Here is a 14,367-nt window from a genome sequence, read left to right on the forward strand (position 1 = left end):
CTTTCTTTCTTTCTTTCTTTCTTTCTTTCTTTCTTTCTTTCTTTCTTCTTTCTTTCTAGGATGATCCTGCTCTTTTAAGAAATATCTGTCTTTGAGCTGAAAATAGCAGTGGTAATTAGGATTATTTGTGTCGAGTCAACGAGTCCAAAGAGGAGTGGACAAGCAGAGGGTGAGAGGCAAGGCCATCTGGCTTCTGTGCACTGCTCCCGTCAGGATCTGGAGAGCCTATGGGGACATATGGGAAAGAGCGTGGGTAGAGTGTGGGGGCTGAAGAAATGGAGGCAGGTGTAGTTATTCTCTTGGGCTCTCTGCCAAAAACACACCCCTCCTCCTGGTTAGTGATGAGGACTGTTTTTTCCTAACTCTCTATTTCCATTTTTCTTTGGGGTCCATTCTTGGGCTTGTAGACCAAACTATAGTGCAGGATTTATCAGCAGTGACACTATGGACATTTTGGATCAGATAATTCTTTATCAAGGGGGTGGGGGACTGTTCTGTGCACTCTAGCATGTTTAGCGGCATCTGGCCTCTGCCCACTAGATGAGTAGCCTCTGCTCCTTCTGCCTTCCCCCCTCTGATTTGTAACAACGAAAAATGTCTCCAGACATTAACAAATTTCTCTCAGGGGGCAACATTACCCATTTTGAGAACCACTGCTAAAGATCTGTGAAGCAGTTCATCTTTTTCAGAGATTCTGAACATGGAACATTACCGAGAGGAGTCTGGAGCACAAAACCCTCTACATTCTTTCATCAGACTCTTAATGTTATCTATATGCAGAAATGCTCAGAGTGCAGAAATGTTCTAAGGACTCTATTATTTAGTATTGTTACTGAGGTCTCAAGAAATAGGCACACTTCATTTGGAGGGGACATTCCTAATAGTTTACTAGTTCTGAATAATTTTACCATGTTATTATTTTGACTCTATAGAATCAAAAAGAAATCAAGGAAAATAAGACTCGAAAGTCGGGTTGGTGCTGGTTTATTAAGGATGTTGGCTATTAGGTTAAGAGTTAGGACTTTATTCTGTAGACAATGGAAGACAAATCAAAGGATTTCTTAAATCCTTCTTTTGCTGCCATTACTCTGCACCAACTTTTCACTTTGGCTAAATGAATTTTCTTAAAGATATTTGACTAAGCTCTGTCTATGTCTACTTTGTAGAGGTTTACCAACTTATTTGGTTCACTGCTCAAATGCCTTGTTATTGCTTTAAAGCCTTCTTCAGATGTTAACAAAGAAGTTTAATTGAAAAGGATGATACTTTTTGTGGCTAGAGGCAAGATGCCTGGAGAACAGTAGAGAGGCAAGCTCTTCAGAGGTTACAAAATCAGAGCCAGATGAAGGAATATTCCCCACTCCAGAGTCTTGGCCCCTCACAGCATCTTCCTGGCTAGATTTCAGGCTTATAATGGACCGGAGACTGCTGTGTGCTCCCATCCTTCCTCTCTGTAAATGAAAGGGTTTATTTCTGAATAAACTACTTATTGCAGTTTGGTCATTCTTGTTTAATTTCTGTCTGTTAGACATGTGGTAGCATGGATAACTTGTCCTTTTACTACCTGGGTCTCTGGATCAAGAAGAGGTGCCACATCTGGAAATCATGCATCAGCTTGAGACTCTGGACTTGGAGTTGATACTTTCTTTCCTCTGTCCCTCCTTTTCTCCTTTCTTCTTCTCTCCTCCCCTCCCTTCCTACTTCTCTCCTTCCTTCCTTCCTTCCTTCCTTCCTTCCTTCCTTCCTTCCTTCTACTTCCTTCCTCTTGATCCCCTTCCTTTTTCTTTCCTCTCTCCACCCATTCATTCTCCCTATTTCTTTGTACTTTCTTTCCTCTTACTTTTATTTATTTATCTCTAGTCTGTTATATGATTCTCATGATGATTCATCTAGCTCCTATTTAGTGTGTGCAACAATAACCAGAATTACTCTTCATTTAGTTTTAGTACTAATGAATTCTTTTTGACTTTTTTTGGATCACACATACTTATTTTTCCTGAACTAGATTTTTAGGCTTTCATATTGTGTCTCAACCACTTTTCTGTGGCTTGAGATTTTGGGGGTTGGGATATGGGAAAAACCATTTATTGGAGAAGTAGGCTTTGGTTTCCTGATAATTCTATTATATATACATACCACCCCTTAGGGATGCATACACAGATCATTCTCCAAATTCAGCTTGCAGCTATTTCTGCTTTCGAATTTTGTGCCATTCAGTCGTGGCCTTTTCTAATTGATTTCTGCTGATGAATTTTTTGAGGGAGGCTGGGTTCTATTGTTTGTTGTTCATCTTGTTCATGTTAGAGATGGAGCCTAAGTGATTTAGATCTTGTCATCATCTTCACTGAGAAGTTCAAAGCCAGCTTTTAAAATGGCTTCATTTGTTATTTTAATTAAATATTTAAACTGAAGTGTAACATACATTTAGAAGCTCAGAAGTGTATAGCTCAATGAATTTTCACAACATGAACACATTTACCAGATCAAGAAGCAGGATGTTGGAGCACTCCCAAATTTCATGGCCTTTCTAGTCAGTACTCATTTTCAAGAGAACTGACTTATAACACCATTGATTTCTTTAGCCTATTTTGAACTTTATAGGAATGGAACCATACTGTATATTTTCTTTTGTTTCTGAAGTTTTCCCACTCAACATTAAGTTCTGGAATTCATGAATGTTGTTGCATGTGTGTGTGTTTATGGGTGAGAGATAAGAGGATTAAAACTCCATCTAGTTCCTTCAAAATATATCATTGACAATAAACATTTATTAAAAAAATGCTGTTAGAGATTGGTGATAGAAAAAAGGTATAAAATGATGGGTATCAACCTTGACTTCATCTTTGAATGGTCCAGGAATCTTAAACAATTTGGAGGCTCATACCCCTGCCCCGAGCCCCTGAAGTCTGGCTTTAGTTGGAGTGTGTCCTGTGCATTTTGATTTTCAAATCTTCCCAGTGAGTCTAATTTGCAGCAAAGTTTGAGAAACACTAGTATGAAATACCATTACTGTCCTTGGAGGCTGACGAGACAGAGTTTCATGTAAAAAGATAAGTAAAGTTCCACAGAACATCCAGTGTAGAGATGGACGGTATTAAATGTGAACCAGATACAGAAAGGCATGTGGTGGTTTCCCTCATTTTGATTTTTCTTTGTGCTAAAATTATAGACTGTATTATATAATGTATTTCTTAATTACAACATTTCTGTCATATTTCTGTCACTATAAAACATACATGTTTTTCACAATTTAATGTTTTTGGAATTAAGCACATCTCACAATTATTGTAGACATGAATATGCTTCTTCTTTTCTCTAAGAATTTGTTATCCAAGAAATTGATATGAGCTATAATTAGTGACATCTTAGAATGGAAGAAACATAACATAATTTGCTTTCACTTGTTGCTGTTGTAGGGGGATGTATTACTCTAATCTTCTTTATTAGAATATAAGGTCATTGAGGACAAGGGTTAAGTATTTTGTTATTTTTATATTCTCCCAAACACCTAATACAATGCTAACATTTAGGCTCAATAAATACTTGCATATGATTGGAAACCCTTTTCTACTTTTTATTACTCAACATATAGAGATTCATAAGACTGGGAAAGATCCATCATCTACTTGCAAGATTCTAGAGGGACAATTGTAGGGCTCTCCACAATATACCTTTTTTGTTGTTGTTGCCTAAATTAACCCATTTATTATAGGCTAGCAATGTTTCAAATGGTGGAGCTTATACTGGTCTTTCAACTCCTTCAGTCTTCCGACGGCCGACTTTACTGTGACTGCAGAAGTGGTGTTGTAGGTCCAGGTGCCACCAGCTATGGTTTTCACGCAGGAATCACAATGCCAGATCCCCACAGCTCGTCTTTTCATCTTGGTTTTGCCACAGGAGGAGCAAGTGTACTTGTCGTGCAGGCTTATTTCAATCTTCTTCACCATTTTCCTGAGGGAGGCACCATAACGGGTTCCGTATTTATCCACAATTCCAACCTTCTTGGTGCATTGAGCCATGTCGCTGTGAACTAGCTCCGAGCCCAGTGAGCAGAACATGCAGTTTAATCCATTTTGGTGTTTAATACCTTGGAACATGTGTGCAATTAAACTAAAATCATTTTACACTTTCATTACAAAATGTTTCTTGTGTTCTGATGTTTTTCAGGGTGGAGCAGGAAGCATCTAGATTACGCTTTCCCGTATAACTATCGTATATATTCCTGGATATAAATATTGCTACTGCACAGCATGTCAGCCTGAAGGATTAGGATTTTTATAAATCCTCTTTATTTAGTATGCTTTATAGCTGGAACCTACTAAATCAAGTGCTGCTCTTTCCCTAAACACATTTCTTATGAGTACTACTGGCACAGAAATATATTAATAAATTTAATCAACAAAGCTCTCAATATTCCACATTCAATCAGTGGTTGGTGCCTGAAGCCGATAAATCCTCTTTCTCCATCCTGCGTGCCACCAAGTTGTTGCTTTCTGATTGTATTTGTTTACTTAGGATGGTTAAAGAAATGGGAAGTTCTACCATTAAGGCTTCCTTAACTCTGACCTTGCTTTTTTTAACACTCACCCTGAATGAGTCCCACTTCCTTAGACTCTATGGGGCATTTCTCACCTGATTATTGAGGCTTATGGGAGCCAGGCCTTGCTATATAGAACTAGCAGGATGCATGCTACACCCCCTTTTGGAATCATATAAGTGGGGTGGGAGCCTTCTTTTCCTTTAGTGTTGTCATATTCTTTTCTTTTCCCTCTCTATACCGTTTTATTTACTGGCCAGAGGTAATTTCTAGTTGCTCTCCCAGTCTCTCTCTTTTCTCCCAGGCATCCCCCCACAGTCCAACTACATAAATTACGGGACTCATGATTCATTCTGTTCTCTACCAGTGGTTCACGACCCAGGGTGCTTTTTAGGATTATCTATGGATCTTAAAAATGCGGGTAGTTAGGATCTACCCCAGGAGATTCTAAATCAAAACATTTGGGTATTTGGCTCAGGCATCTGTGGTTTTAAAGCCATGTCATAGTTGATTCTTATATACAAGCCCCTTTGAAGGGCACTGTCTGAGACATCCTGAAAACGTATTCTTGGATTACGCTTTATGTACTTTGTACAGATGGTCCCATGATTTTTCAACTTTACAATGATGTGAAAGCAATAGGCATTCAGTAGAAACCGTACTTTGAATTTTGATCTTTTCCTGGGCTGGCACGATGCAGTTCATCCTTTCTTGTGCTGCTGGGCAGTGGCAGCCACAGCAGCCGGTCAGCCCGCAGTCATGAGGGAAGACAACCAAGACACCAACAACCACTCTGTACCCATGCGGTCATTTTGGTTTTCACTTGCAGTACAGTTTTCAGCCCATTACATGAGTCATTTGACACTTTATTGTCAAATAGACTTTGCGCTGGATGGTTTTGCCCAGCTGTGGGCTAAGGTAAGTATTCTGAGTATGTTCGAGGCAGGTTAGGCTAAACTCTGACGTTCAGGAGGTTAGGTGTATTACGTGTATTTTCAACTTGTGCTATTTTCAACTTATGATGTGTTTATTGGGATGTAACCCCCTTGTAAGTTGAGGAACATCTGTACTTCATAGGCCTTTGACTTGACTTAAGGACCAATGTTGTTCATTCCTTTGCTGTATAATAAAAATTTTAAGTATTAGCCTTTGCTCAAGTTTTTACTTCCTAACACATGAATTTTATTTAGGATTTTGCTTTCCCAAGTTGCTTTCTTTCTGAACCAAGAACTGTTCATTTTCTGATGCGAGTTTAACCTGATCTGTGTACCATGAGATGATTAATTCCTACAAATACAAAGATTCTAAGATAAAAGTAATATCCCCCCACTTAAATAACAGGCTACTTGTAAAAGGCAGTTGCCTGGGATTCTTGCTGTCGCCCTCTCCCAGTTCCCTCTTCTCTCTTCTCACTCAGGCTATTTTTCTCGACCAATTCACAGTGCATTGTTTAAGGAATCTGAAATGCCATCCTTCACAAAGTCTTTACTGACTGTAGCAGTGTTGGCTTTGTATGTATCTCCCTGACATTCACCTTCCCAGTTCCTGCAGATGGCATCCTACTGCAAGCACAGGCAGTCCTCTGCCTGAGGGCTTCTTCCCACCCCTGTACAAGGTAGGCTGAACATGCTGGGGAATTAACACCTCCCCCCTTCCTCAGCCAAAGATGGGTGGGTGCTGAGTGAGACAACTTGATATATTTCATGATGTCTCCCTGAGTCCTCAAGCAGGAAAGAACACGTCAGTTGCCCTCAGTGGTCAGCTCTGATAGCGCCTTTCCATTACTCATACTTCCTGATTTAGGTAGTGTACTTCCTGGGATTGCTGTTCAAATAAACTCCCCGCACTCAAAATTTTGTCTCTAGTTATATTTTTCAAGAAACCATTTAAGACACTGTTTTCTGTTCTCTGTCAGTTCAATTGAGTAACTTGATTCTCTGTGGTTTCTTAGATGTGCATCTTGTTTTCCCAGTCCGATCATGATGACATTCAGAGCTGGAACTGAGTGGGATGACTCCTAAGAGTCAGTCTGCAGGGCTTTCCATATTGCTGACCCCATAGACTTACCTCTAAGTGTGCGGTACGTGTGACATTGGGGCAAAAGTCCAGAGTGGGCATATATCATTATTAAGCTCTTGATAAATGGATCCTGAAAAGAAAACCAGAATAGGAAATAAAATTCTTTAGGGATTCTTTTAAAAAAAGTGGATTGAAGACTTTGAGGAGAAAGGGTAGCCCTGGCAGGTCTTACACCCTTCCTTCCAGAGGAGCAGGGGGCAAGAAACAGGAAGGAGGAGGGTATAGGAATAGAGGAGGAAGGCATCCTTCACCATGCATTTCAAAGTATATTTCATGAAGAAGGAGCTCATGTGAGTACAACAAAAAGGAAATGTTCTTATAATTCTAGAGGAGGAATATGTGAGAAATTGCTCTGGGGTTCCAAAGGAAAGGAATTGTGCATTTATCCTAGTCTTGAGTGCAAGCCCCCAAATTACTTAGAAAACTGGGTAATTTTCAGCAAGTTACTGTATATGACATATTCCAGAGATATCAATGAATGTGACCTTTGTAGGAGGGAGACCTCAGGAAAGCGTTCTAATTTGCCTTATTCTACCGGTAAGAAGAAGGAAGATAGACATTGTTTAGAATAGGCTGACAGTTACACCTGGTTTGTCCAAAGACAATTATGGTAAGGGTGGGCAACCTGGCTTAACGCGCCAATATCAGCATATCGAACACAGTTTTATCCGCGTGCTGCCTTGTTGCAATTGCTAATCATTTCTCCAGTATTTTGAAGATATACTTCTGATCATTTAAATTAATTTTGTACGTGGGTTTGAACAAATTCCATATCCTTCACAGCCCATCTTTAAGAAAGAGATTGACTTTGTATCACATGATTTTCTCCCTATTTTTCACAAGGCATATTTATATACAATAAAATCCACCATTTGTAAGTGTACAATTGAATGCTTTTTAAAGTAAATTTATAGAATTACACAATCATCATTATAGTACAAATTTGGAACATTTCCATCACTCCAGGAAATTCTGTTAAGTTCATTTGCAGTCAATCTTTGTGACCACTCCTAGCTCTAGGCAACTACTAATCTGCTTCCTGTCTCTATAAATTTGTATTTTCTGAACATTTCTTAAAAATGGAATCATATATCTTTCTCTGACTTATTTCACTTAGCATTAAGACCCTTTAGATTCATCCATGCTGTTACAAATGGCAGGATATCATTCTTTTTTATGGCTGTGTAATATTAAAATTCCATATATGTATATATATATGGAATTTTATATCTATCATCTATCTACCTATCTATCTTCTATCATCTATCTATCTATCATCTTCTTTATCCATTCATCTATTGATAGACACTTAGGTTGTTTTCTTATCTTGGCTATTGTAAATAATGATCCAATGAACATGGGTATATATAACTTTTTGAATTAGCGTTTTTATTTTCTCTGGATAAATATCCAGTAGTGGAATTACTGAATCATATGACATTTCTATTTTTTAATTTTTCAAGGAAAGTCCATACTGTTTTCCACAATGGCTACACCAATTTACATTCCCACGAATGCACGAGGGTTCCTTATTCTCCACATCCTCACCAATACTTGTTATTTCTTGTCTTTTTGCTACTAGTTATTCTGACCAGTGTAAGGTGATATCTCGTTGTGGTTTTGATTTGTATCTCTCTGATGATTAGTTATGTTGAGAATCTTTTCATGTGTGCTGGCCATCTGTATGTCTTCTTTAGCAAAATGGCTATTCAGTTCCTCTGCCCATTTTTTAATTGGGTTATTTGCTTTTTTTGGTGTTGAGTTGTGTAAGTTCTGCATATATTTTGGTTACTGACTCATTTGATATATCATTTGTAAATATCTTCTCTCATACAATAGGTTGCCTTTTTCTTTTATGGACTAATTTCCTTCACTGTGCAAAAGTTTTCTATTTTGACGTAATCCCAATAATTTATTTTTGCTTTTGGTGTCTTTGCCTTAGGAGACATATCTAGAAAAATGTTGCTATGGCTAATACCATATAATTTCATTTACATGTGATTCTAACAAACAAAACAAATGAATAAACAAGCAAACATAAAACAGAATCAGACCTATAAAAGCAGAAAACAAACTGATGATTGCCAGAGGGGAGAGGGATGGGCAAAAATGGGTGAAGGGGAGTGGGAGACACAGGCTTCCAGTTACAAAATGAATAAATTACGGGAATAAAAGGTACAGTGCAGGGAATACAGTCAATGGTATTGTAATACCGTTGTGTGGTGATAGATGGTAGCTACACTTGTGGTGAGTCTGTGGAGATGTTGAATCACTATGTTGTACACCTAAAACTAATGTTACATTGTGTGTTAACTATAGTCATGTATATAAAAAAAGGAATCATATACAATATGTAGTTTTTTGCATCTGGCTTCTTTCACTTAGCATATTGTTTCTGTTTTTCTTTCTGTTTTCTAGTTTATTAGATTTTGCCTTTATCTTTTTTAGCTTTAGTGAGGTATTATTGACAAAATTGTATATATTTAAGGTGCACAGTGTGATGTTTTGATACATGTATACATTGTGAAATGATTGCTACAATTAAACTAATTAACACATCCATCACTTCACATAGTTAATAGTTGTGTGTGTGTGTGTGTGTGTGTGTGTGTGTGTGTGGTGAGAACACTTGAGATCTATTCTCTTAGCAAATTTTAAGTATGTAATATATTATTAACTATATTTACTATGTTTTCTTTATTCATTTATCTGTGGATGGACACTTAAAGTTTCCATATCTTGGCTACTGTGAATAATGCTGAAATAAATATGGGGGTACAGATATCTCTTTGAGATAGTGATTTTATTTCCTTTGGATACATACACCAAAGTAGGATTGTTGGATCATGTGGTAGCTCTATTTTTAATTTCCTAAAGAACCTTCATATTGTTTTCCATAGTGGCTGTACCAATTTACATTCCTTCCAACATTACAGAAGGGTTTCCATTTTTCTGCATCCTTACCAATACATGTTATCTCTTGTTCTTTTTTTTTTAAAGATTTACTTGTTTATTTGAGAGAGAGAGCACGAGCAGGGGGAGGGAGAAGCAGAGGGAGAAGCAGACTCCCCGCTGAGCAGGGAGCCTGATGTGGGGCTCAATCCCAGGACCCTGAGATCATGACTGGAGCTGAAGGCAGACGCTTAACCAACTGAGCCACCCAGGAGCCCCTCTTATCTTTTTGATAATAGCCATCCTAACAGGTGTGAAGTGATATCTCATTGTGATTTTGATTGCATTTCCCTGATGATTTAGAAATGTTGAGCATCTTTTTGTGTATATGTTGGCTATTTGTATGTCTTCTTTGAAGTATATATTGTTTTTAAGATATGTCTATATTGAAGCGTGGATCAGTACATTTTTTATTGATGAATAGCATTCCAATATATGAATATGTTACATTTTATTTATCCATTCATTAGTTAATGGACATTTGGATGATTTCCAGTTTTAATACTGCTATCAATGTTCATTTACAAATCTTCATGTGGCTACGGTTTCACTTAATTTGGGTGGGTTTTTAGAAGTGGGATTGCTGGATTGTATGATAAATTTATGTTTAACTTCATAAGAATCTGCCAGATTGTATGTCACAGAGGCTGCCTCATTTTACCTTTTCATCAGCAATGAATAAGGGTTTCATTTCCTCCACATTCTTCCCAATATTTTAGATTATGTTTCCTTTTGATTATAGTCATCCTAGTAGGTGTGTAGTGGTATCACATTGTGGTTTTAATTTGCATGAATCATTAATGCATTGCACATTTGCATTCATATGTCTTTTTTGGTGAAATATCTGTTTGAATCTTCTGCCCATTTAAAAATTGGCAGAATGTTAACCTTAAATGTTAACCTTACATTCCTGGAATAAATCTTGTTTGGTTATGGTCTGTAATCATTTTTTTAAAGTTTCATCTATTTATTTTATAGAGAGAGAGTGAGCAGGGGGAGGGGCAGAGGGAGAGAGAGAGAGAGAGAGAGAGAGCATTTTTATTTATTTATTTTTTTTGGAAACTTAAATGGAACTTTTTTATTTTTATTTATTTTTATTTTTTTGAATCTTAAGCGGACTCCGTGCTGAGCATGGAGCCCGATGTAGAGCTTGATCCCAGGACCCTGAGATCATGACCTGAGCTGAAATCAAGAGTCAGATGCCCAATCGACTGAGCCACCCAGGTGCCCCTATAATCATTTTTATATATTGCTGAATTTGACTTGCTATTATTTTACTAATGATATTTGCATTTATGTTCATGAGAAATATTGACTTATGGTTTATTCTCATAATATCTTGTCTGGTGTTGGCCTCGTAGAATGAGCTGAGAAGTGTTTCCTCACCTTCTATTTTCTGAAAAAGTTTATGAAATATTGGTATTATTTCTTTCTTACATATTTGATAGAATTCACCAGTGAAACCATCTGACCCTGATCTTTTCTTTGTGGTAATATTTGAAATTATTACTTCAGTTTCTTTATTTATAAGTCGATTAAGATTGTCTATTTCTTCTTGAATCAATTTTGGTTATCTGTGGCTTTTTAGGAATATGTCCATTTCATCAAAGTTGTCTAATTTGTTGGCATAACATTGTTTGTAATATTCCCTTATAATCCTATTAATTTCTGTAGGATAAGAAATCATTCCTAATTTTATAGGTTGTACTTCCTCTCTTACTTTCTTGGTTAGTTTAGAAAAGGGCTTGCCAATCTTTTCAAAGAACAAATTCTTGGTCTCATGGATGTTCTCTATTGTTTTGTTTTCTTTGTCATTGGTTTCCACTATAATCATAACAATATCCTTTCCTTACTTGCATTAGTTTGGTTTGCTCTTCTGTTTCTAGTTTATTAAAGTGGACTCTTAGGTTATCAAATTGAGATCTTTTTCTTTGATAAGTATTTTAAGATATAAATTTCCCTTGAAACACTGCATTAGCTGCATTCCATAAATTTAGTATATTGCATTTTCGCTTTCATTCATTATTTTATTTTTAGGGTATTTTACATTTTTTTTGGCCCATGAATTATCTGAAGTATTTGGTTTAATTTCCAAACATTTTAGGTTTTCCTAGATTTCTTTCCATTATAGACCTTTAAGTTAATCCTGTCATGGTGACAGGACACCATAATAGGATTTCAATCCTTTGAAATTTCAGTCCTTTGAAATTTAGTAAGACTTTTTGTGACACCGATATGGAGATTATTCCATACAGGCTTGTTGAAATGTTTTGCTCTTTTTTTTTTGTTTTCATTGTGTTGTGTACCAGTTTCAGTCCTGACAAGAAAAAAGTACATTCTCCATATGGGTAGAGCACATAAAGGAAGTATTTATAAAGATGTGGACAAGGTAAAGAGAAACCAGTGAAAGATGGTGTAGCATCCTAGGACTAATAATAGTTACCATGTTAAAAGTCATGTACTTAAGGGGTAAGGAATGGAAGCAATTACTGGAATCTGAAGTGAGAGCTATAATGTAGGAAAGGCTACATACAGGGGTTGTAGCTTTTGATAAATGCAGCTAAGTTGCAGCAACCCAGCAGGATAAGTGTTGGAAGAAGAAACACTTGACTTCACTCTTCTTCCCTTCTAATTTTCTGCCGCTGTCTCCTGTTGGTCAAACTTAATGGGAAGCCAGAGGGCAAGAGATCCCATTAATGCTATAATAACAGTTGTCTCTCTTGCAGCACAGGGTAGGGTGGAGACGAATAAAGAATAGATTTGAGGGGCACCTGGGTGGCTCAGTCGGTTAAGTGTCGGCCTTTGGCTCAGGTCATGATCCCAGGGTCCTGGGATTGAGTCCCACATCGGGTTCTCTGCTTGGCGGAAGCCTGCTTCTCCCTCTCCCACTCCCCCTGCTTGGGCTCTCTCTCTGACAAATAAATAAATAAAATCTTAAAAAAAAAAGTAGATTTGAGAGGGCACCGAGTTAGGTATCTAGCTTTTGCCCCTAAGCATTTACCACTATTCTTCGAGTAAAAAAAAATGTATTTCTTACATGGGGACACACAAAATGCCATCAGATACATATTATCACAAGATGATGTCAATTCAGCTGCACTTCCATGTAAAATCTAAAATACTAGCCATTACCAATACTTTATGTAAGGTAGCAAGGAAATAACATAAACACTGCTGCCAAATCTCCTGGATTTGGTCATGAGGTGTAATTTGATGATCATAGCTTTCATATTCTATAACCCATTTCTTGTTCTCCTAATCCTCTGCCAGTGCCTTGGCTAGCCTCTGTTCTTTCCTAGAGAGTGATCAAACTTTTATTCCTAAAGAATTTGAGTCCTTGGTACTTCTACTTTTATTTGGTTGCTGAAATTTTCTATTGAAAAGTAACATTGGTCAAGAGAATACTAAGGGACACCCTAGGGAATCACCTGGGTTCCAAACATAATCCTCTTTGCTTCATTATGTAGTGACACCCTAACCTCACCTTAGTAATTGGAATCAACCATAGAGTGACCCCCTTCTCTGCCAGTTGGTTCAAGACTATTCAGCTTTTCAGTACTGGGGCTGTTAATAGAATAACCCCCCAGAATATGGATTAAAAATAGTAAAGTACCACTGGTTAGTTGGTTTTATGGACAGTTTCCATTAATAAAGGATTCTCAGAGAAGAAGGACATAAGATTGGTGGTAAGCCTTTGTGAGATACCTCTTGGAAACCACATGACCCTCTTAGAGAGAGTTCTGCAGGAGTGTGCAATACTGCATGAGGTAGGTGGAAAAAGACCCAAGGAAATTAATTTCTTTATTATTATTGTGAACTACATTTACACCAACAGTATAGTAAGATCTTGGCAATCTAAGGGTAAAGTAACTTCAAGATACAGGAAATAATTTTATTACATCTTCTAATTTATGAATTAAGAGAGAATTAGGTAGGAGTGGCAATAAGTTAATAAATATGCTGTCAGAAAGAAGCTAATCATGGAATTAATGCCGTATGAAGTCAGACATTGAATTCAGAGTGCATTGTCAATTTATGATGCTGAAGACCCACCTGGGACAGGTATTGAAAAGGAAGTTCTGATCAATTTGTTTGGCCCCCAGTTTTGACACTTCTTGACTGAACTCATTATGTCATGCAAGTGTAGGTATAAAATCAAGGGACACCATACCACCACAATACTATTTTAGGGCATGACCTTTAAAAAATGTACTAACCATTGCCACTGCTTGGGAGAGATTTGAATGAATTTGCAGTAGTCATTTTCAGCTCTTCCTATTTTATCACTATTAGAGTGGATTGTTGGTTGCTGATTATTTAGCATGTATTAAATTAGCTAAAGGCCTATCTTTTTATTTTTAAAGAGAGATTAAAATTCTGGTCGTGGTGCTACATATCCTGAGTTTGATGGTATAAAATTTGAGCGGGGACACATCTCATATAGTAATTGCCCAATCTTCATGCAGCATGAATGATGCTAATGGCAGCTAAAGTCTGTGAATTCCCTTTGTTTTTGACTTGACAGACAGATTTTTCTATGGCTGAATACTCGATGTCTGCCATTTAGTAGGTGGATTGGGTTATGATCACAGTGGTCACCATCCATTTAAGTGATAGTTACTTGAATGTAGCCGAGGCAGGCTTGAATAATTTTAACAAAGCTGTGTGTCGCCCTGAAATAATTTTGTGTTTCTTAGAACAAAACACAGATTCCTTATTTTCTCTTTGATCCCTATATTATTGGTCATGCTGCTGCTGCCACACTTGTCATCTTGCATTCATTTTGAAGAGTTTTAGCA

The 14,367-nt window shown here is 37.3% G+C and overlaps 1 protein-coding gene across 1 annotated transcript; it reads right to left on the reverse strand.

Moving 5' to 3' along the window:
- Positions 1 to 3,713: 3,713 nt before the first annotated feature.
- On the reverse strand, positions 3,714 to 4,043 carry LOC112820274 (large ribosomal subunit protein eL43-like). Its single transcript, XM_025867374.2, has one exon. It carries the CDS (start codon positions 4,017 to 4,019, stop codon positions 3,714 to 3,716), a length of 306 nt encoding a protein of 101 aa, XP_025723159.1. The 5' UTR covers positions 4,020 to 4,043.
- Positions 4,044 to 14,367: the final 10,324 nt, after the last annotated feature.

Source organism: Callorhinus ursinus, unplaced genomic scaffold (assembly GCF_003265705.2).
Source record: "Callorhinus ursinus isolate GAN/ISIS: 27379988/994484 unplaced genomic scaffold, GSC_fseal_2.0 scaffold1, whole genome shotgun sequence".
Classification (NCBI taxonomy): Eukaryota; Metazoa; Chordata; class Mammalia; order Carnivora; family Otariidae; genus Callorhinus; species Callorhinus ursinus.